The 25,818-nt window shown below is 37.1% G+C and overlaps 1 protein-coding gene across 1 annotated transcript in view; it reads right to left on the reverse strand.

Moving 5' to 3' along the window:
- PARP8 (poly(ADP-ribose) polymerase family member 8) overlaps window positions 1-25,818 on the reverse strand; it is a 175,591-nt gene that overhangs the window by 70,976 nt on the left and 78,797 nt on the right. Inside the window, exon 4 of the mRNA XM_007076652.3 lies at window positions 5,811-5,848. Coding sequence (XP_007076714.1) covers window positions 5,811-5,848 — 38 coding nt within the window. The remainder of the gene's footprint in view (window positions 1-5,810; window positions 5,849-25,818) is intronic.

Below are 25,818 nucleotides of genomic sequence, written 5' to 3' on the forward strand. Positions count from 1 at the left end.
AAGTAATAGCTAAACCACCACCTAGAAGGGGAGATCCCCAAAAATCCACAAAGTGCACACAGTATCATGCAGTATCTCAGTGTCATGGACGGGAGCATTTTACTAAATCTTTAAGAGGAAAGTAAATTAGGGCATTCTGTTTATGAAAACAAGGAAGTGAATAACTCAATCTAATGGATCCAATGGCTTACGTGGTGTTGACACTACAAGGCAGTCAGCTTTGATTCAAGAGAATGTAATTTGAATTGAACGAATGAACACACGTTGCATAATGCTTTAAGACAGGATTATGCAGTCAAACACATCATTTTCTAAGAGATTTTTTTTTTTTTTTACCAGTTTGTATCTTGATTAGTGTTTAGGCATTTGAACACTTTCAATTTCTGTTTCTGGCTAAATTTACCCAAGCCAAAATGTTTTCAGGTTTCATGCCAATATCTATTAAATCATCATTACGACATCATAGGCCCGATCAAAGAGATATATATACCTGAGTGAAAAACAGAAATGTAGGACAGTAGACAAAGCACATAAAATCTAGACCCAACTACCAACTAGCTATTGATCCCTTTTAACTAACCCATGGTTGCTTTAGTTCTAAAGTGAAGGTCTGCAGATGCTCTTTGAGGATCGTCCCAGCTGTATGAATGAATTCTGTTTTCTCTTTTCGCTGTTCTTTAAATAATCATTTCTAAACCTTCCTCAAACTATTTTGACATCTGTAATAATAAAATCATCTTTGTTTAGACATGAGAAAGTAGGACATAAAAAGGATAAGGAATGCATTTAAGGTAACAGAATGAGTCAGTGACTGAATAGAATGTTTTCAAACTCAAATTCCTTCTCTGGAATTCTCCCACTTGACTCCAGAGGTGCCAATTTTTTTTTTTTTTTGCCCCCCGAAAATTCCGAGGACAGCTAGGTTCCTTAACGTGTAAGTTTTGTAGGGACCTATAGATCGTTATTAAAGGCTGTTAACAATGTGACTATTTTCTCTTCCCTGCCCTACCAGACTATGCAAGCCATTACTGGGACTTCCATGGACAACTGGGGCAAGATGGGTAGAGAGCTATGAGAAAGCATCTGTGAAACTATTTTTCCATTCTATTTCAAAGGCAACATAATTTAAGCCAAGTCATTCCATTATTCATTACTATGTACGTTCAGAAAAATAATACAATTATAATAATAATTATATTGGCTTTGTAATATAATCTGGATATCTCCCCTGAGTGTTAAATTATATAATATTTATACACTTCATATCAACCTTCAAACCAATCAACTATTATCTCTATTTTAAAGATGGGGAAGCCAAAGCTAAGAGAAATCAAACAATTTGCCCAAATTATTTAAGTAATTAAGGGGCAGCTGGGTGGCACAGTCGGTTGAGTGTCCAACTTGGGCTCAGGTCTTGATCTCATGGTTCATGAGTTCGAGCCCCATATCGGCTCTCTACTGTCACGCAGAGCCCCCACTTCAGGTCCTGTCTCCCTCTCTCTGTCTCTCCCCTGCTTTCTCGTTCTGTCTCTCTGTCTCTCAAAAATAAATAAACAAAAAAAATTACACATGGCAAGTAAGTGGTAAAACTGTCCGAATTCAGACATCAGTTCTTTGCTATGCTTTTTTTAATATTAAAAAGCTGTCACTCAACAATCGCAATGTGTTGTAAAACATAAAAAAGGGATGAGAAAATTCACACCCACCAGTAGGTGAGCCTCCTAATTAAAGGTGGGAACTGATGAGAAAAAATTCTGCTGTTTTGTTCCAGTGGAGCCAATTATCTGTGACTTGTAATATATTTGCCTTCAAAAAGCAAAAATCTGTCTACAGTATAAATTCCATAAGGAAGCACAAGTAAACCAGAAGGTTGCTCTATTTCTTCGCTGCATTTAAAAAAGCCCACATATCATTTAACATTGCATTTATGAACATGTTACTTAAAGTATACTTAATACTCAATAAAGATCTTCTTTGTTCACACAAAACAAAACTATGACATGAATTTCAATAGGTGGCACAGGTTACTTAATAAATTAAAATTATGAAGTGATAAATCTGTTCCTAAGGAAATAAACAAAGTGCCATAATCCTGAATCTGGAGGATTATGCTCATATATTTCTACAGGGCAAAGCAAGTTCCAAATTTTCAAAGCTAGATGATGAGCTAATCATTCAACCATATAATCCAGAGAAAGTAGGAAGGGAAAAGACTGAGGAACATTAGCAGAAGGAACTAATGAAGTACTACCACGATTACTGATAGTAATTACTATCAAGACTTAGAAATTTTCAAAAACAACATAAAAAGCTATCTGTTTGAGTTGATTTTTACAATAAGTAAACTTTGGGGAAGAAAAACCAAAAGGAGAAAAAGACAAGAACAAATGTAAAACAATAGGTACGAGACAGGAGAAATATCCACAAAGAGGCAGATTTTCAGATGTACAGGCCGAATACGATAAAAAACTTTTTGCTACAGAAGTTGGGACATTTCACCAACACAGTGAGCTTTCATGTTTAAAAGTGACTAAGAAACAGAAAAACAAAACAGACAATAATCACGGCAGAAAAATAACAACTGCCCCAGAACCATCCCTGAAGAGATGCCAGGCTCAGAGAGATTTGCTGGCATGTTCTAGCAAATGCCAAAGAATAGCTGCATTTCTTCAGCAATGCCAACTCTTTAACAGCAAAATATATGGCAAGATGCATACGGTTCTTACGGATCAACATTAAGATGCCTGCTAAACAACCTTGTTGTTCAAAAGGAGAAAGCGTACGTGATACCTCAATAGATGTTAAGCAAGAATTTGATCAAGACTTACAACTCATTCTTAAAAAAAAAAAAAAAAAAAGACTTGGTAAAACGAGAAAACTAGTTTTCTGAAAGTAGATGGAAACACGCTCACTAATTTTGGAAAAGAAGGACAAAGCTGCCAACTTTCACAATCATCATTAAAAATTATTCTGGAAGTTCTAGCAGTGTAATGGCAGAAAAGACACAAGGATGAATACCGGAAAGGGAGAGCAAACATAATTTGTATGCAATATTAGCTACCTGAGAAATCAAGTGTATTAACTGAACTTTTAATGCAAATAAATGTAGATTAAAATTTAATAAAATGGGTAAAATATTGTCATAGTAACACTTTGAATTTTTTTTTTTAATGTAGTAATACTCACTTTGAAGAACACTCCATAAAAATAACTCCCACTGCTTCTTTCATACAAGTGACAGGAATCAGAACTAAATTACAGACTTGGTTTTACCACCAAACTGCATGTCCTTGGGAAATACTCTTTACCCTCTCTTGACACATTGCTTCAATTATAAATGGTCACGATAGCCTCTGTTCTGCTTATACACAGAGTAGCATTTAGAGTCTATTCTATTATGTGTATGAAAATACTTGGTATACAGTGAACTGGTTACATCAGCCAATTCAAAATTCTACCCCAAAATGCATTAATCTCTCTCACACCAAAACTTGTGTTTCATTTACACTCCTTTTATTTTTAGAAATGAAATTATAGTGGAAATTCGCTACAGACTTTCTCCAAGAAAGGAACTTATTTTTAAAAAGCACAAATGATAACTAGTGTTTTAAGTTTCAATTTTTGTATATTGCATTTCCTAAAGGGGCTACCTCCCGCACAGAGAGAAAAAGCCAGTGATACCTCTTGGCCACAAGAGGGAGCTAAACATTTGGCTCCCTTCGTTTACTAAGGGCATCTTCTGCCCTATTTCCTGTGCTACAGAATAATTCACTTACTGTCTTCAACGTGGCTTTGATTTGTGGCATTACCTCTATCACTCTGACTTCAAGTCCTCTCATGACTGACATCTCTAAGAGCTGCCTCAGATGAGAAGCACAATAATTATAATATTCACAACACTGGAGCTTTTATTTTCCTAACACACTTAGCAAACATTCAGTATCAAAAACATCCTATACCATAAGGGAGAGAGCTGATTACAAAATCTACAAAAAAATTTTTCTTTGTAAATACTTCTTGTGTTCCTTCTTCCAATGAAATCTGTTTAGAACTCTTTTTATACTACTATTAAAAAAAATAGGCCATCTCTTTAATAATGAATAATTCCCCTTGTAAAACTGTACAAAAGTTTTAAAGACTAATATGCTTAACATATATGGAGATCATAGCAAAATAACTGAAACTGGAGTTTATGACTCACAAAATTATTTTTAAATGTAACATCTGATCTTATAAAAGATTAAATGCATGATGCAAACAACCACAAAAAATACTAGCATGAATGCTAAAGAAATAAGTTTTACATCTTCATACTATCTTATGAACTAACCATTTTTAAAAGTACTCAAAGTATGGATCATCAAAGTTGCCTATAGCAATCTAGTCATTTTACACAGAAAAATATGATCCAAATCATGCGAGTATGTGAATAAAATGGCTAGATTTGAATAAGAATTGAAATTAGGTTTCTAATTTATGACACTGACAGATCTCAACAGTTAGTTTGGTGACCACCTGATTTTATTAAGTCTGAATGCTGGAGTAAAACATATATGAAATACAGGCAGTTAAAATTTGCTATTCTTTGGGGTGCCTGGGTGGCTCAGTCGGTTGAGTGACTGACTTCGGCTCAGGTCATGATCTCACGGTTTGTGAGTTCGAGCCCCGCATCAGGCTCTGTGCGTACAGCTAGGAGCCTGGAGCCTGCTTTGGATTCTGTGTCTCCCTCTCTCTCTGCCCTTCCCCACTCATGCACTGTCTCTCTCTGTCTCAGAAATAAATAAACATCAAAAAAAAATTTGCTGTTCTTTGCTACAAAATATGATAAACAATAGATGCTTGCATTATACTCTTTTCTCTGAGGTAAAGTAATCAAGTTGTATTTTTTTCTGCATTAAGTCTACAATACTTATGTTCTTATTCAAGATAAAATTATAGATATCACTTGTGAGGAAAATACTAAAGAGAAACATCTTGTTTACATATCTGAAAATTGTCATGACTAAAATGTTGGCATACACAGCTTGGGCTCTGATGAGATTACATGTGTCTAGAAAACAGGACTGACCATGGCCTAGAAGAAAAACCCTTGTTTGACTGATAGAAAAATGGATCTGCAGTGGTCTTACATTCTGTTTTCTAGGGAGAAGTGTTTGTGGGCGTAGTAATATATTTCAAGTAACAGACACTCAGTGAGACTACATAAACAAGATACCTGGCCTAGTCCAGTGGTACAGTCCAGACTCTGGACTCCTGGGTTCAAAACCCAGCTCTTCCTCTTACTAGCTGTGTCATCATTCATGAGGAAAAAAGGGATGCTAGGGTAACAATGTCATAGGATCGTTGTCAGAATTGTTTAATGAGACACATACTTAGAGAAATGAAGACAGGACTATTTTTTGCTATTACTATTATTTTTACCTATTATTTTAGCTGCTATCCTTACCTATTATTTTTACATTATGAGGATTCAAATGATGTTTCAAAGCCAATGACTGAACCAGTTCAGAGAATCTTTTTTTTTTTTTACTTGCAATGAGAAAAATATATATAGGCTGAAGCTATACATGGGCTCAAGTAAACTATTTTTCATCAGGAAACTATTTTGATTCTGGACTGCATCTCAGGGTAAGACATGTATTTCACAGGCAACCAACAGAATTTTTCTGGATCTTTAAGTCTTCCCCTGCCAACGCTTCACTCCCAGATATATTTATATACATTTTCCATCTCCAAAAGAAAAAAAAATATTCAAAGAAACCACGACACAAGTATTTGTAATAAAAACAGAAAGAAAAAAAAATGCATACCTGGGTAATCTTCAGATACATGTACTGAATAGGATACACTGTTAAAACAGGAAAAAAGAGAAAAGAAAGGCTCAAGTTACTGCTAAGGAATATATGTTTTTACAAAATAAAAACCGTCATATTACCCATTCATTTTTATAGATGAACAACTAACATCCAAAACAGATTAGAAAGAATATTTTGATTTTTGACATCGGAAACTTACAGAGTTTTGAGATATATTTTCTGTGATTGGAAATGATTTTTGAAGTATCGTTCTTCCCACAGTGGTACTTTGAGTACAGACAGGTCTTTTTAATCTCAGCAATATCTAATATTCCCTAATCCATGATCACTTGTGTCATCTGCTCAGATTTTATCAAGTCACCTTCTTTTAACCCAAAATAAAGTATTCTTTCTGTTTGGTACGGCAGTCCAGAATTTAAACATTTGTTTTTGATACTGCTTCTCCACAATCTGCTGTGATTCTGAAACATGTCCTTTTCTTCAAAGACTTAACAAAAGGATGACAGCGTAACTCATAGTTGTTCATCAGCCAATGTCTCATCGTCACGACATAGAATAAACGAACTATCTCCAGACCTCAGGAGGACTGGGTTGCCTTAAAAACAATTTTTAAATTGCATTTTAACAATTTCACAACTCCTTCCCCAGTAACCCTACTGCCTTCAGGTATTACCTCAATGACACATGAGAAGCTATCACGATTACTTCTCCACTTTCCTCTCTCTATCAGCTAGACTGTGAGTCTCTTGAGGTTAGGGTCCGTGTCTATTTTATTTTTAGCACAGTCCTCTATTTTACTGCATGACACACAGAACATATTCAATATTAGCTTTCTGAAGAGATTGGTGGAACTGCCACCTGCCAGAGAAAAGTCAAAATTTAGTTTAAGTTCAGCCAAATTAACTGCCTGTTAACACAAATCAATTCTCTTTGAAGGACCAAAAAAACAGAATCTCTGCAAAGTATCATTCACAAAGTGAATCCTGTAAGATTCAAATTACTTGACATATGAACAAACAGGAAAATCTAACCTATATTCAAGGGAAAGTTTGACCCAAGTGCTGGAATCAGCCCACAATGATGTTAAAAAAGTTATTATAAGTATGTTTACGGAAGTAAAAATGAAAAATCCAATCCAAAGAAGAAAAAACAGATCATCAGGGTCTTTTGGACACTAGTAAAAGAGCAAACATTTTGTATAACTAAAGTTTCAGGAGGTAAAGAGAGAGAAAACACTGCAGGAAAAAAAAAAAAGGGCTGGCAATTTCCCAGTTTGACTCAAAGACTGATGTACAGACTGAAGAAGCCCAGAAAACCCCAAACAGGTTACATGCAGAGAAAGCTACATCCAGGTGCACGTGGGCAAACTGCTGAAAACCAAATATAAGGAAACATTTTTAAAGAGAAAAAACTGACACTATACACACAGGAAAACAATAAGAATCAATGTTTCATAAGAAACTGTAGAGGACAGAGGACACTAGAATGATGAAAAGCTGGGGGAGAACTATGAACCCCGAATTCTACATCCAGGCCACGGATCTTTAAAAATGAAGATAAATTTAAAAACTTACAGATGAAAGAAAATTGTGGACATCTGTGCCAGCAAACCTAAGGCAGAAAAAATCCCAAAGTTCTCCAGGTGAATGATATCAGAAAATCAAATATCCAGAGAGAATGAAGAGTACCAGAAATTGTAAATATAAAAGACTATTCTTCTCTTACTGTTTTAAAAATACATGACTTGTTTAAAGTAAAAATTCTAACACTTCATTGTGGGATTTATAACATATGTAAATGTAATACACATGACAATTATAGCATAATGTCTGGGAGGGGTTAAATGCTCTTATGTAGTTTCAAGGTTCCTCTATCTTATTCAAAATGGGATAATACTAACCCTAAACAATAACTTCTAAGAAAAGTTAAGGATATACACTGTAATCTCTAGAACAACCACAAAACAAAGAAACAAACAAGCAAACAAACAAACAAGCAAACCTTAAAAAACAATTGCAAGTATTGCATTAAATGTGAACGGACTAAAAGGCAAAGCCAGCCAGAATGGATTTGAAAAAGCAAGATCCAATTCTATGCTGTCTTTAAGAGATCCACGTTAAATATAAAGGCACAGATTCAAAGTAAAGGAGGGAAAAGTTATACCAATGCAAATGGTAAGCGTAAGACTCACGTGTTTAAATTAATAATGAAGACTTCAAGACAAAGATACAAAGAGATCATCATAATGATAAAAGGGTCAATTCATCAGGATGAAGACACAACAATCATAAATGTGTATGCACCTAATAACAGAACTTCAAAATACATGAGGCAAAACTTGACAGAATTAAAAGGAGAAAAGCACAACTCCACAATCACAATTTGAGTAATTGATAGAACTAGACACCCCCCACCCAAATCACTGAAGACCGAAGATCCGAAATAGATTTTAATTACTGTAGAATATCCTTTTCCTTTCAGATACACATGGATGGAACGTTCACCAGAAAAGATCATACACTGTGCTATAAAACTAGTCTTAGTAAATCTGAATGAATGGATGGTTGTGGTTCACCCTAGTCCATATCCTGGGTTTCCTGACTCATCTAGCCCTTATAACTAAGTCGTAAGCCCTCAATGAGCCACTGCCTTTTAGAATTTGTGACTGGACTTTGGGCAATGTGACTATGGCCACAGGCAATGCAACCCCTCTAGGCAAGCCCAAGTCTCCACCAATCAAATCCCTGGCCTGCTGCTTAGTCCCTGTAAAGAGATTAGGCAGAGACAAAAATGAATAAGGAAGTGAGAAGGAAAACAAGATGGTTTGTAATGAGACCAAATACTGATACACGGTTCTTTCATAAAGCATATTTAATTGATCAATCAATTCAAAAAGCATTTCTTGGTAACCTGATAAAAGACAAACACTATGTTAATGTCAACTACGATTTAGGTAGACAAAAAATCGGGAGATGATTTTGAATGATTAATTCAGGAGGAAACAAAGAATATAAAACAAGGAATATGATAGACATGGGAACTTAAACATTTTAAAGCACAACAGTATTTTTTCCTTCTCATTTTTATATAATTATAGGTTCATATGAAGTTGCACAGATAGTTGAGAGAACTCATGTAGCCTTCATCCAGGTTACCACATTAATGACATGTTATATACATACAGTACAACATCAAAAGCAGGATATCAACATTAGGTAAAGGGAGTATAGCTCTATGTTATTTTATCACATTTGCATCATGTACCACCATACATCAAGCTACGGAACTATTCAATCATTCAAGGATTTGCCTCGTGCTACCCTCATTAGAGTCAAATCCATCTCCCTTCACCTCAACATCCTTAACCCCAGGCAGCCACTAATCAATTCTCCATCTCTATAATTTTGTCATTTCAAGAACATTATATAAATGGAATCACAGAGTGTGCCATGAAGCACAATAGTATTTTGAGGCCAAACGAGTATTGTGAAAAAAACTGCTATGATTGGCAATATGTAGGATAGACTGAAGAAGAGGGAGACTGGATTCAAAAGCTACCGTAGTGGCAAAATATGAGCAACGATCAGTGGGGAGGTATGTAACGGGGAGGAGAAAACGCAGGAACAAATGGCAGATGTTGGAGCCCAGCCAAGAGACCAGCTTTGGAAATCATGGCCCTGAATCAAATGCCAAGAATTAAAAGATAAAATAACCATGCCAGTGATGCCTCAAACAAGCTGGGGGAAATATACACTATGACCTCAATGAATTTATTTGCCCCACAATTCATCTCCTTAGATAATGAAACTATACTATGTAGAAATGAAATTATTGACGATCAAGGTAACCCTTCATCTGGCAGTACTATGTGACAGAAGACTGGGATCTTGCCAGAGATTATACTCAGTACTAAACTGAATTAATTCCCAACAGCCTACCATCTCAACCAACAACAGTTGGCTTCATTTCTAATCCAAATGAATGTATAAATCCAAAATGAAACCTTAATACGTTCCCATGTCTATCTCCAATCAGGAAGCCTGTTGCAGTCATAGCCACAGAGATCCTGAATACCAGCCTTACTAGCTGAGTGGCATAAGAAAAGTTATTTCAACACACTCAGATTCAACCTCTTTTCAGTAAAATGGGAGAATCCAGACCTACCATATAAACCTGCTGTGATGATTTAATGGCTTAACAGGTGTGAGGCCCCCAGGACAACGCCAGACACATACCAGCAGGTGCCGAGTAATTCTAGTCAGCTTCCAGTACAAGCAATGAAAATTTAGAGAAACGAAATTTTACATGAATGAATGTTTTATGGGGGAACTCAATTTACTTGAAATCACAATGTATTCCATTTATCGGGGACCAAAACTAACACTGACGCTTTTACTTTATGGTAGTGTTACCCTCATGATGTTAGGAGACATTTCCATGTTCATGATCATACCTGATTTTTCAAAGACAAAATAGAAAGCAAAAGCCCAGCAAAATGACTCATCAGCTCCTGTGCTATAGCACTTTCTTGGTAGTACACCAGAAGGAAAATCACCAGGGCTGTAAAATCCAAATCAGTTTCACTCTGTGGCTTACAGAGTTCTTAGGGAAACAATCTAGTACAAGCAGACACGGATGATTAAACTAAAGGACCTAATACACAGGGCCAGAAAAAGAGAAAAAAGGCAAAGAACCAAGCTTAAATAGATATAGGAGTGAGGGTATAATAGTATATGTATAGGCTTACATAAAATGTGCTGCACATGCTAAATACTAAAGCAGCCAAAATTATCATGAGGAAATGAAAGGGGAAGGCGAACAGGAGAAGGAAGAAAACCGTGGAGCAAGCTCTGAATTCTGATTCAGGAAAAAATGGCTTCAAAATTTTAGAATATGTTGAATTACAATTACACCGAGGTGCTTTGCCAGAGAAATTTAAGGTGGTCGTCATGTGGTCAATGCTACATGCAACATAAATAAAATGGCGGCTTCCATCCCTTATTCCTCTGAGAGCAACTGTCCCAACTAAAGACCTCTCTCTGTTGCCACAAGCCTGTAAGGGAGCTCCTGGGGGAGCCCTCAGATGTGTGTTCACTATCTACCTAACCCTGTATTTTGTTTCTCTATTTGTTTACTCCTGTAATTAAAAGCATTCGTAAGGTCATTCTTCTATCTAAACTCACCACTCACTCCATTACCATCCTATTTCTCCTGAAATGCCTGCAAAGAACTAAGAATAGGAGTTTATATCTAGTCCCCAAGTTCACAGATATAAGGAAATTCTTTAAGAACAGTAGGGAGATGATGAAAAGGGCAGTTTTAACATAACAGGGAAGGGAACTCGGGTGTGAAGACAAAAGGACTTTAGATTCCGAAGACCTCTCAGAGGTACTGGATTCAGTGGCTGTATTTTAATTGTTGGCCCCATAACGTTTCTGATACCTCAAACTCAAGAATCTTGGATCCCGAGCTCATACTTTCTCAGCTACACCCAGGGGGTTTTGGCAGAGCAAGCAAAACCCAGAATCTCACCAGGTCTTTCACCTTACTCTCTAAAACAGTTTCTCTGGGAAGCCAGTCCTTACAGCTCCTTTTCCTCCCAGTTAGATCACTTCTAAAATTTACGTGGAAAAAAGAAAAAAAGCAAAATCAGAAACTCACAAAAAATTGCAGCTACTGGCAAGCAACCCTCCATCCTGGCTACAATGCTTATGAGTACAGGCCTCAATTCTGTATGTTCACTTGCAAGACAACAGCTTAGACCTGAGGGTATATGTTCCCTACCCCACTCACAGACCCACTGTGAGCTCGCCAGAAGAAAATTCACTCCAGCACCTGTCTTCCCCAATGTCCAGTGTTACAGGGTGAAAAAGACACCGTCCAGCTATCCATCTCCTCAACCAACTCCTGCATCTCAAGCTAGACGGTGACTTTTGGCATGCTAGAAGCTCATTTTGCTCCTTGGATGCCATTTGCTTCCCAAAAGATTCATTATCGCATTTATTATCAGTTTTACCTTCCATAAATATTTTCTAAATATCCAGGCCAACCAGCTATAGCACCTTCGTTATTTACCATTATTCGCTACCAATTGTTTTGTCATTTATCCAGGATTAGGAATTTCTAGGGCACTCTTTCCTCTTTACTTAAAAATCCTCACATCACCCACAGCCATATGGACAACGTTGAGCTGCATATGGTTCCATGACCTCATCTTCCCTTAATTTTAGCTCACCAGATCCATGGCTACCCCTTGGACCTTGACTTGGAGTGTAATTGCTCTCCTTCTAAAATCTCAACTCGGTGTCCCACTTTTGGGCCACAATTTTATAACTTTTCAGCCCTCAGTCCTTTATTCCTGCTCGCTGACACCCGCCAATCCCCATGCTTTCTTTCACTCTTTGTGCTCTTTATGGTCCCTTCAAGCTTCTTTTTCTTCTTCATGTGACTGTAGAGACCCAACTGCTCTCTCCACACCATCTTCAACTCCTTCATGGTGTACCCCTATTTTGCCCATGCCGACCACCTACCAGACCTGTAACCACCAAACCATAGATAAGTCATGTCTGGCCTTCTCAACTCCCTAGACCTGGGCTCTGAATGCCCCTGGAGAGGACAGTGGAACCAAGGCATCTGGAACCCCTGCAGACATGGAGTGCTCAGTGCCAGTTCTGCACAACTTTGCCCAGTAACCCTTCATATACTCTTGTGCTTTTTCTTTTTGGTAGTTTTTTTCAAACCTTCACAACTTTCCAACGTCCTGTAACAACGTGCCCTTTCAACTATCCGCAGGAAGATAAAACAGAGCATCATATGGCTATTTCATCCTTTCTCCTACCAACCACCTATAAGCTAATACTTTTCTCCTCCCACCCAGGAAGATGGAAATGTCTATGCTTTTATCTAAGACTGGTCCATCTACTTGATTTATAGATCCCGTAAATGAAGGCTCCATCTGGGACCTTGTTCCACAATTTGAAATTAATAAAAAATCTATAATTATGAAAGTGTTAACAATTTACCCACAAAGATATTAATGGTAGCACTGTTAAAATGAAGAATTACCCAGAGAAGCAAAAATGTCAAAAATTGGATTATGTAAACTATTCTATACATACAATGCAACACCAGGCAACTCTGAAAAGGTAATAGTGTAAAATAACATGTAATGAAAGAGATATGTGTTTCCAGTACATTAAGGTACATATGAAAATTTAGACAGCTACAACATATTTTTGTTAAAAACACATAGATACATATTTACTACAAATACATATTCATAGAAGCATGGCTTGAAAAATAATGACAAATTTCAACATTTCTTATCTCTTGGTGTTTGGATGAAAGGGAGCTTTATCTTTTGTATCTGTATTGTTTCAATCTTATAAGAAGTATTAAATAAAAAGAGGGAAAAGCTAGTAATTTTTACCTTGTAGCCTTTTCTTATTATCACTCTACTTTCCTTCTTAAAATCAAGTTTTTGCAAAGAGTCATCTAAGCCCTTTTTACTACCTACCTACTGGCAAGTGTACATTCCAATCTGGCTTCCACCCCACCAAAATTCTGCTTCTTCACAACATCCCTGGTCTTTTTTTTCCCCCTAGTCCTTTTCTTACGCAAATTCTCTGATGCATTTAAAAAAAATAAAGATACCGTGAAACCCTCCTTCCTTAGCTCCCAAACTCCATCTCTCCCCGGGTTCCCTCTGGTATTTGAAGATGCTCTTCTTAATTTCTTCATTTACAATATTTCAAATTTCAAATTTCATATTTCAATGCTTTCTATCCATGCTGACTGCTCTATTTTCTCACATGAGTAATCTCAACTATATCCATGAGTATCTCCTACCAGCCATACATGAGACTAAAAAATTCCCTATCTCCAAATCAGGCAGGCAGCTTTTTATTTTTCACATTTTTAATAGGATATTCTGCAAGCAAATTAAACCCAAGTCATACAAAATAGGATTTATTGCATTCTCTACCTTACTTTTCAACTCAACAAACGAAATACCAAGAAACCTGGGGCAAATAATAGCAGCACTTGCTGTTTGAAACTATAGATCTACTCACTATTTGACCATATCAGGGCACAAAACCCTTGGATACTTTCTGGAGCAGGGAAATTCTGATTCACTAGATGTGAGGTAGGACCTGGTATGTGCATTTCTAATTTACTTCTAAATTTTAATTCTTTAGCATGTCTTCCAAGGCTGTTCACAATGTAACCCATAACAATCTGACCAGCCAAAACCCTATCAAATACCCAGCGACCTGAACTTCTAACCATTTCAAGTTCTACCGTTACCAAACAGGTCATTTTATTCACACAAAGCAAAGTTGCCCTAGACTCTGGAAGTGAAATCTGGTTCCGTCATTATTAACTGTGTGACTGTGTGCTAGACTGACTGTGAGCTAGAGAATTACTTCTTTTTGACTCAGTTTCCTATCTGTAGTCTACTATCTCTTAGGGTTGCTATGAGGAGTAAACCGGTTAATACACGTGAAACACTTTGAAGGAAAAGAAAAGAAAAGAGAAGAGAAGAAAAGAGAAAAAACAATCACAAAATTTTCAATAAACCTTAGCTGTTTCATTAATAATATCCTTTTTAAATTTTTTTTTAATTTAAAAAAAATGTTTAGTTATTTATTTTTGAGAGGGGAGAGGGGGAGGGAACGAGAGGGAGAGAGAACAATCAGGGGAGGGGCAGAGAGAGAGACAGACAGACAGAATCTGAAGCAGGCTCCAGGCTCTGAGCTGTGAGCACAGAGTCCAATGCTGGGCTTGAACCCACAAACTGTGAGATCATGACCTGAGCCGAAGTGGATGCTCAAGCAACTGAGCCACCCAGGTGACCCTCTTCTATAATATTATCATTATTATTACTCCCACACATAGACTTAATTTCTGGAACACATTCCTCTCTCTCCTCAAGGCTCAATCTCAGGGACAACTTCCTATGAAACTTCTCCAACAATCCAGGAAGATTGGGCATTTCTTCCCCTATGTCCCACTTCATCTTGGCATTAACTATCCAATAGACTGAAGGTATGGACCAAGCATTTTTATCCTCAAATTCCTAGAGCTTTGACACAGTCTTACCACTCAATAAATAATTTCTGAATAAATGAACAAATCATATATTTTTCCAAAAGTACTAGATATTCCATGACAGTCCTTGATAGAAAACCTATCGCTTCAGCAAGTGTTGAAATATTTGATGAAAATCAACAAATGCTGGTACCCAACAGTTCACCCTGGGGGTCCACACCACCATGCATGTGAGTGTCCGGCTCTTCCTCACATTCTCTTCGCAGGCTTTTCGTGATGCACAGAATAGAGTGGGTTCTGAATGCCCAGATCATATGTGTTCTCCGTATTTGCCATTTTCAAATCTACATACTAAAGGTGATACTTGCATTATTATCAGTCCTGATAGCATGAGTTGAAATTCAATGGCCCAGAATAAGGGAAGATCTCTCAGATGCCCCCCCCCCCCACCAAAAAGGAAGTACCAGTTACTTTCAATACAAACAAGTAGAAATGTTAGCATTTCAAACTGATCAGTAGTTTACTAGTTTTTTACTTGTCAGGAAAGAACTACACGGGAAAGTAAGTATAGACAGTTCTAGACAGAAGAGGAAAGCGGACTAGAAAATGTTTGAGCAGGAATTTGTTGCAACATCATATATTCCATGCCAGGAGCAAGCGTGCTTTAGTCAAGGATTTTATTTTATTTTATTTTTTATTTATTTATTTATTTTTTTATTTTTTAATATATGAAATTTACTGTCAAATTGGTTTCCATACAACACCCAGTGCTCATCCCAAAAGGTGCCCTCCTCAATACCCATCACCCACCCTGCCCTCCCTCCCACCCCCCATCAACCCTCAGTTTGTTCTCAGTTTTTAACAGTCTCTAATGCTTTGGCTCTCTCCCACTCTAACCTCTTTTTTTTTTTTTTTTTTCCTTCCCCTCCCCCATGGGTTTCTGTTATGTTTCTCAGGATCCACATAAGAGTGAAACCATATGGTATCTGTCTTTCTCTGTATGGCTTATTTCACTTAGCATCACACTCTCCAGTTCCATCCATGTTGCTACAAAAGGCCATATTTCATTTTTTCTCATTGCCACGTAGTATTCCATTGTGTATATAAACCACAATTTCTTTATCCATTCATCAGTTGATGGACATTTAGGCTCTTTCCATAATTTGGCTATTGTTGAGAGTGCCGCTATAAACATTGGGGTACAGGTGCCCCTATGCATCAGTACTCCTGTATCCCTTGGATAAATTCCTAGCAGTGCTATTGCTGGGTCATAGGGTAGGTCTATTTTTAATTTTCTGAGGAACCTCCATACTGTTTTCCAGAGCGGCTGCACCAATTTGCATTCCCACCAACAGTGCAAGAGGGTTCCTGTTTCTCCACATCCTCTCCAGCATCTATAGTCTCCTGATTTCTTCATTTTGGCCACTCTGACTGGCGTGAGGTGGTATCTGAGTGTGGTTTTGATTTGTATTTCCCTGATAAGGAGCGACGTTGAACATCTTTTCATGTGCCTGTTGGCCATCCGGATGTCTTCTTTAGAGAAGTGTCTATTCATGTTTTCTGCCCATTTCTTCACTGGGTTATTTGTTTTTCTGGTGTGGAGTTTGATGAGCTCTTTATAGATTTTGGATACTAGCCCTTTGTCCGATGTGTCATTTGCAAATATCTTTTCCCATTCCGTTGGTTGCCTTTTAGTTTTGTTGGTTGTTTCCTTTGCTGTGCAGAAGCTTTTTATCTTCATAAGGTCCCAGTAATTCACTTTTGCTTTTAATTCCCTTGCCTTTGGGGATGTGCCGAGTAAGAGATTGCTACGGCTGAGGTCAGAGAGGTCTTTTCCTGCTTTCTCCTCTAAGGTTTTGATGGTTTCCTGTCTCACATTCAGGTCCTTTATCCATTTTGAGTTTATTTTTGTGAATGGTGTGAGAAAGTGGTCTAGTTTCAACCTTCTGCATGTTGCTGTCCAGTTCTCCCAGCACCATTTGTTAAAGAGACTGTCTTTTTTCCATTGGATGTTCTTTCCTGCTTTGTCAAAGATGAGTTGGCCATACGTTTGTGGGTCTAGTTCTGGTGTTTCTATTCTATTCCATTGGTCTATGTGTCTGTTTTTATGCCAATACCATGCTGTCTTGATGATGACAGCTTTGTAGTAGAGGCTAAAGTCTGGGATTGTGATGCCTCCTGCTTTGGTCTTCTTCTTCAAAATTACTTTGGCTATTCGGGGCCTTTTGTGGTTCCATATGAATTTTAGGATTGCTTGTTCTAGTTTCGAGAAGAATGCTGGTGCAATTTTGATTGGGATTGCATTGAATGTGTAGATAGCTTTGGGTAGTATTGACATTTTGACAATATTTATTCTTCCAATCCATGAGCAGGGAATGTCTTTCCATTTCTTTATATCTTCTTCAATTACCTGCATAAGCTTTCTATAGTTTTCAGCATACAGATCTTTTACATCTTTGGTTAGATTTATTCCTAGGTATTTTATGCTTCTTGGTGCAATTGTGAATGGGATCAGTTTCTTCATTTGTCTTTCTGTTGCTTCATTGTTAGTGTATAAGAATGCAACTGATTTCTGCACGTTGATTTTGTATCCTGCAACTTTGCTGAATTCATGTATCAGTTCTAGCAGACTTTTGGTGGAGTCTATCGGATTTTCCATGTATAATATCATGTCATCTGCAAAAAGCGAAAGCTTGACTTCATCTTTGCCAATTTTGATGCCTTTGATTTCCTTTTGTTGTCTGATTGCTGATGCTAGAACTTCCAGCACTATATTAAACAGCAGCGGTGACAGTGGGCATCCCTGTCGTGTTCCTGATCTCAGGGAAAAAGCTCTCAGTTTTTCCCCGCTTTAGTCAAGGATTTTAACAACAACCACGCACATATCTCTGCCCTGCCTTTCTTCTAGAGCTTTCAACACGGAGACAAGAGAACTAAGCTTACATTCCAGAAGAGAAGACACATCTTTCCCAACAATGAAATAAACTGTTGGTATAACACAATTCACATTATCCTTTACAAAGATAAAAGGATGATGATGTTTGCCCACTACACATTCAGTTAGTTTCTCAATAATACATATGTTCCTACTCTCAAGTCTTATTTTGATAATTTTTAAAGCTTTACTTTCAGCAAGTGATGTAAGAAGATTAAAGTAATGGCGTTCATTTGTGTGACATTTAGGGAACTGGTTGAGTCAGCAGCTTCAGGCTTAAATATTATACTATAGGTCAAGTGCTCAGAATTCCAAGTAAACCATCTTGTCAACAGACATGAACTTGAAGGACCTAAGTCCAACTTTGATTGTAACCCAGATGCATGCTTTATTTATGATATTAATACACCATATGGTATGAGCAAATTTTCCTTTTATACTGCCTTAGTCTAATGAAAAGAGCCAACTGCATATTTAAATAAAGTCTTGTTTCTCTCTTATTCTTTAATTGTAACCAAAAATAAAAGGGAGGTCACAAGTGCAGTTCCAACAAGACCTTAACAGTGAAAAGAGAACACCAAGTCACCAACATTAAATTAGTTATATATATTATTTCTATATTTCCTCCCCAAAGTTTAATGTCTAGACTTTTGTTCTCTGAGCAGTTTGCAACTAATTCAATACTATTTGATAAATATTCATTCGATAAATGTAGATACCTTTACCTTCACTGTTTTTTTGTGTTTTTTTAAGCAAGCTGCACACCCAGCACGGAGGTTCACCCACTGAGCCACCCAGGCACCCCCACCTTCACTGTTTTCTATCTAGGTTCAAGTTATAAACAGTTATAAAAAGTTTAAAGTGGTTACAAATGATTTACACAACATGCCAGGACTGGAAAGCTGAATACGATAGAAGAATTCTAAAAATGAAGTATGGCTTTGTTGAGGCAAGAAAACATGTTTTAAGAAAACACTATAAATTATGCAGAGAGATAACGACAATAAATACTAAAATACCACCTCACCAACTTTCTCAAAGACTTAAGATCTCCAAGATCGGTTCTTTCCAAGATAATTTCTTGTGGAATATCCAGCACAATTCTTAATACCACCTGAAGACCCTTGCAGGATCCGATCTATCTACTTGCCTCATCCTAGCCTTGCCCTGTGTTCTCTCTGTGCTGCAACAAAAAGGACTCACTTTACTTTCTAGGCATGCATCAGACACGACCCCCCCCCCCCCGCCGCCCCCCCGCCCCTCCCCCCACCCAACCGAGGTGAGATGTGCCTGACACTCCTCAGGCACTCCTGGTTGCTCAAGAACAAAGGAAAGCACAGAAAACAAATGGTTACATTGATAGAACCTCCATCAGTTTACAAATATTTTAGTAATATCACAAGAAAAAGGCAATCTTATCAACAGCCTAATCTCCAGAACTCCCTACTATCTTAAGGATAATGCTTTGTGAAAGGGAAAAACCACCTTAGCTTAGCAATAGCTAGGCCTCCAACAATCTGTAAATCCTCTTTAGCATAGGGAAAGCCCTTTAAGAAACTTCCTCTTGACTTTACCTCCCCCAACTCCACAGTATTTAAGCAGTCACTCTGCACAGCCCCGTGTAGCTCTTCTGCCCATGGGTCCTGTTCCCAAGCTTTAATAAAATCACCTTTTTGCACCAAAGACGTCTTCAAGAATTCTATCTTGGCTGTCGGCTCTGAACCCCACCATCACTCCAAAAACCCATTATTCCCACTCCTCTTTTGTCTTGTTAATTCATTCTCATCCTTCAGATCTCAACTGAAATGTCACCTCCTAGAAAGAAACATTGTGATCACCTCTCCCAGACTCAGATCTTACTATAGAGCAGTTACAGAGTTTGTAATTATATACTTATTTGCATGACATTAACATCTGTTTCTCCTACTAAATCTGTACGGTTCGAAGGCACTTCTAACCACAATATCCCAGCAACTACATACACCTAGTACACAGTAGGAACACTGTAAATGTGGAATGAATGGATATTGATAAATGTTTAAATACTTTGCGATCTTCCAACTTGGAATAACATTCCTCACAAAATTACTTAGCAAATGTGATTTAGTTTACAATCTGAAGAGCACAGAAGAACATGGACTTTAGAATATACCTTCACAAGCCATGTGAGCCTGAGAAAAAGAATTGGCTAACTTTCTGCTTATTTGTGAAGTGAGATAACATCTACTTCCTAGTATTGTCAAGAGGATTACATGGAAGATGATAAGTGTAAGAAAGCGGCTTGTGTAATAAGAGGAGACAATCAATGAAAATATTTCTCAACTTCCTCTCCTTTCCCAAAACTCAAGCATGAGAATATGCAAAATAATTCTGTAGTAGAGTTCTTCACTATCCATTCTACCCCTTCCCCTCCCGGCTGGATAGGGAAGCCCTTGGGTTTGCAAGAGGAGAATCCCTTCACCCGGGGTAGAAAAGAGCTGAGCAAATGGATAAGCCAATCAGATAAGCCTAGTTTCCCTGGTAGCCTAACACCCGTGGTAAACAGAGAAAGGCAGAGCTTAGGTAATTTCAGAGATAGAGGCAGAGCCCTGATCAAACTAAACCTAAATTCCTTATCAATGAACTTCTCAATGAACAAATAACTTTCCTTTTGCTCTTTTAAACCAGCATAAAATATTTTTTGTTCCTTACAACCAAAATCATCTTAACTGATACATAGACCTATTAGGCTTGTTGAGATGCTTTAATGTGAACATCTGCAAGCTATTTAAACTAAAAAACAACGGACATACAGGCTTAATTTAATTTTGTGATTTTTGCCTAATCGTTACAAAGTATATACTTTAGTGATTTATTTAGGATTTTAAGTAATATTCATACATTTTATAGACTTGATGACCCAAAAACAATTGTAATAAATTAGATACTATACAACAAAATTTGTGAGTTCAAAGGTCTTATTATTTTATGGTCGTTTTCTTTAAGGTACAGTATTTTTTTCCCTATGGATAAATGATTTTTTTAGTCCTTCATATGCATTTGGTTTGTTATTTTGTTTCAATATATATTCTAGAAAGTGGGATTTGAAAAGCTATAGTCCTAACCACTGTTTTTCTTGTTTGTTTCTAGACTACAGCCTTTAGGGAAGTTAGCAACTCAACAGCAGAGTGGGAATACTTGTAGACTGTAGAACAGTACTTCTAAGTGCTTGCTACAATCAATTAGCCTTTCACTCTTCATTAAGCTTTTGAAAAATGATTTGTTCTCGCAAGATTAATGTGGAAAGTATAATTATTTGAAAACAAGGGTACTGTATTTAAATCTGACATATTTTGGCCACAAAGTTAATTGATTACTAGATATTCAATTAACAAATGCAATTCATTCTTAAGCCAGTGAATATGTAACTAAAAGCCAGCCTCAAAGTAACAAATACATAACACAAAAATAGCCATGCAAATGGTTTTACCAAAGGAAAACGGCAGTTGAACAAAGCAGTTACAATAATAATACCAGTTTTGAATATACGTCTAAATTAAACACTAAATTAGTCTCTGGATTTTTCCTATGGGAGAAGACTTCATCAAGGCAGACTCCACTGACCCTAGATACAAGGAAATAAGAATTCCATAAGATTGAATTAATGGATGGGTACCATTTAATTGCAGGTATTTTTTCAGATACTGTTGTTGCTTTTAATATTCTGTCTTCTAATGATATATGAGTAAGACTTTCATCTTTTTTTTTTTTCCTTTTAAGCTATACCTTTCAATTTGGTGGACACTGCTGTTTCAAATTAAAACAAAACACTTAAAAATGTTTATTTTTGAAAGAGACAGAAAGAGCAAGTGGGGGAGGAGCAGAGAGACAGAGAGACAGAGAGAGAGACAGAGAGAGAGAAAGAGAGAATCCCAAGCAGGCTCCACACTGCCAGCACACAGCCCGACGTTAGGCTCGATCTCACAAACCATGAGATCATGACCTGAGCCGAGATCAAGAGTAGGCCATTTAACCAAGTGAGCCACCCAGGCACCCCAGTAACAAAACACGTTAAAAGAGCATCTAATTCTCACTGATCTCTCCAGATTTCAGAAACGAATAATGGGCATCCTTACTTCCCATGGCCATATAGTTCTTCCCATAGGTTTAGTAAGAATTTGCCCTCTCTTTTTGGCAGAATACTTTGGACAAATCAATTGTGTAACCAAAGCTACCCCGAGAATATCATATTTGAAAATGATTTTCACATAATCAGGAGTGACAACTACTGAAAGACAAGGGTTCAGTTTTTAACAAGGGTTAAGTTTACAAATCTCCCCCAAGAAAACTGGCCTAACACACCTGGCTGGCAGATAGGTTCCCAAAGTTATAAGAAGGTAAGAAAGGTCACCGTCAGTCAGAACAGGAACCTTAGCAAATGTTGGGAGCCTCAACCAGACGGAAATTCACCCAGTTACACAGGTACTAAAGAGGAAATCTCTTGGAGAGAGTTTCTTGGTTTTGTTTTCCTAGCCTCAGAGAAGCAAATAATAGAGGCTTTTAAAAGTCCAATCCAAGGTTTATAACAAAAATTTCTGGAGAGAAATTAATTCTATCACCTCAACAGCTCATGGTTCTACATTTGCAAATCTAGAGGAGGCCTCTATGGCCAATTAACACTCTAGCTGCAGTTTTTGGGGTTTTTTTTGGATGAAGAATTACCTTTGTAAATTACTTGTGATCTCAGGAGGAAGACTCTAAAGAAAACTGTCAAAAACTTGAAAATGGGCATAAAAGATCCTGAATGTTTTCCACTGGCACACTGGGCATTCATTCAACAGTGGACCCTGCAGATTCTGATTCTAAAGGGGTTTCTGATTAACTCAGCGATCTTCATACCCTGCAGGGCTAAAAGCTAAGCGGTAAAAGACTGATCATAATGCAAATTACTCCCATTTATGGCATTACAAGTGAGTTTTCTTTCAGTAAAGAATATATATCTCAGTCAGTTAAATGTGTGTGTACCCAGTTCTCATTTGAGCCATCTTTAGTATGCAAATTTACACCGAAAAGCTCTGGTATTGACAAATGAATGCCTTCTTTACTTCGTATTAATATAGGCATTAAGCTGACCAAACCAAGTTTATAAATAGAGTAGACTTTGCTTCAAGTATTTTTGGGACTGTGAGAAAGTTAAAGGTAACTAAAAGGTTCACAAGTAGGGGCTGGTTAAATAGATAATGGTATGTCTCTTGCAAAGGTGCTGGAGCCAGTAAAAGTAAAATCTAGAAAAAGTAAAACTGCAATCTAATAATACTGTGACCCAATTTCTGATAAAAAAAACTTGGATTTAAACACCTTTATTAATACATCTATTCCGAGTTGTATAGGACTTTTGAGGCGGGGAGAAGGGTATTAGGGTATGCTTTCTGGGGAGAAGGTGTGTTGGATCACTGATGGTTGTTATCGCTGATGACGTCTGCTTTCTTTTCTTCCAAATTTTCCTGGAATAAACTTTACTAGCAGTAATCAAGTATAATTATAGAGGAAAACTACTAGAATTAATTTATAAATTATATTTCACAATGCAAGTAAAAGTACAGTCATTAATAAAATGGGAGCAATACCTCTGTATCTGTTGGCTAGATCTTCCACGTCTTTCAGGGAGCAGTTCACATTTTTACCTTCAAGAGCCCTTCCTCTCAACTTCACCCCACTCTGTCCAATCTGATGCAGACAAGATTTAAGACTCCTTACTAGACACTGTCATAGGGCCCTAGATGAACCCCTTCTAAAACTTTTCATAGCTATAACTGGGGTGAATATGAAATCAATGCTTCTTTCCCCTACTAGACCTAATTTCTCTGTCTTATCCACTGTTGTGAGCCTGATACTCAATATATGCATATTGCATCCTAAAAGTACCTCTTAGGATGTATCTCTTTTATATATATATATATATATATATATATATATATACACATATATATATACATATATATATATATACACATACACACACACACATATATATGTATATATATAATATACACATATTATATATATACATATGTATATGTATGTATACATATTACATATGTAATTGTATATGTATATGTACGTATACATATTACATATGTAATATATACATATATATGTATATATATAAATATACATATAGCTCCTTTGCCATGGACAATGAATGACTCTTAAAATATGGTAGAGTAACAAGTATGTTGTATCAAAGATAAACCACCTAAATCCAATTAACTTGAGTCTCTTTATAAGCCGGATTTTATGAGAGATGAGTAACATTTGCCATTCACTCATGGAAAAGATTTTTTACGTATGTAATATTTTAAGGGATATAATTTGGCCTATAATGTGTCTGCATTAAACAAATCACGGTAATGGAATTTTATCATACTGTATCATGTTATGAAGTGAAAACAAAGAAGTCATACTGTCTGTGTTTATACATTATATGCAGAGGGTTCAAGGACATTCATCTGTAATTCAACATGCTCAAAAATCACGAAAATATTACGCTTGGTATTTGCAACATTGATGATAAAATCTGAACAAACAATAAAGGGGACTTGAAGGTCTTGAAATTTCAATATTTGCAGGCCATGCAAATATGTTTAAATAAATTACAGAAAATATTCTGTTCAGATAGTTCCCCAGGCACCAAACAAATGCACACTGAATCCTATTATAGCACTACCACATGAGAGAAGCAGCCATCAATCTGGTTTATAAAAATGTTCTTCCAGTCACAACCAACCTTTTTGTTCATGATTAATTTCTATTATAGCAATACATTATAGTGATACTAATAATATTAAGGCTCTAAAACATAGGTTTGTCTAACACTGGCTTCTTCATACATAATCTTGTTATAGTCTGAATTTAGGGTGGGCATAAATATCACACTGTCTCAGCTTCCCTTTCTAGGCAATGCATGGTTAAATCTGTGTCTAGGCGTCCTTGATTTTGGCACTATGAATTTCACGGAAGAAAACGGGAAAACTCCAGCACCCGTGGAAAAGTCACTTCTCTGTTTCTAAAAATAGGTAAACCTCTTAGCTTCATTTAAGTCAATGAAGAAATTTCTCAGGTTACAGAGAAAAGCAAAGAGAGAGAACAAGAGATACAGAGCATTAACTGTTTTTGTTCAGTCAATCTGAGATGGAAATTTATACTAGGCATCCTGGGGACATTTGCAATATGGTTGAGAATTACACATTTCTAAGGACATGAAATAAGAAAAAAATCAATTTTACCTAATTTTATATAACAGTAAATATACTACTGACAAATTGTGACTTGTTTAAAATGATTATGTAATTTTCAGCAAATAATTCACGTACATGCTGCCCTCTGTTATCACGTACAGGCTGACTATAGATGATTATCATCATTATAATCATCCAGTGATAGTCCAAAGCAAATGGAGAACTGGATACTCTATTTCTGCACCATCACAAAGATCTTTTCTTCTCTTCACTCCTTCTTTTCCTTCAGAGGGACAGTAAGAAGGAAAATGATAAAATTTCCGTCATAAGATTTCCAAACCCCCATCTCTACCCTCAAGAAATCCTTGATAGGGGCGCCTGGGTGGCTCAGTCGGTTAAGCATCCGGCTTCGGCTCTGGTCATGATCTCACAGTCTGTGAGTTCGAGCCCTGCGTCGGGCTCTGTGCTGACAGCTCAGAGCCTGGAGCCTGCTTCGGATTCTGTGTCTCCCTCTCTCTGGCCCTCCCCCGTTCATGCTCTGTCCCTCTCTGTCTCAAAAATAAATAAACATTTAAAAAAATTAAAAACAAAAAAAGAAATCCTTCATAAATTCTTAAGAATTTCACACATACCAATTGAAAAAAAACATAAATATCCTTATGGGATCTTAAATAAAACCTCCATTTAAAAAAGAAAGGAAGATAGGGGCGCCTGGATGGCTCAGTTGGTTAAGCGTCGTACTTCAGCTCAGGTCATGGTCTCATGGTTTGTGAGACAGAGCCCTGCACTGCCTCTCTGC

This window comes from Panthera tigris, chromosome A1 (assembly GCF_018350195.1).
Source record: "Panthera tigris isolate Pti1 chromosome A1, P.tigris_Pti1_mat1.1, whole genome shotgun sequence".
Classification (NCBI taxonomy): domain Eukaryota; kingdom Metazoa; phylum Chordata; class Mammalia; order Carnivora; family Felidae; genus Panthera; species Panthera tigris.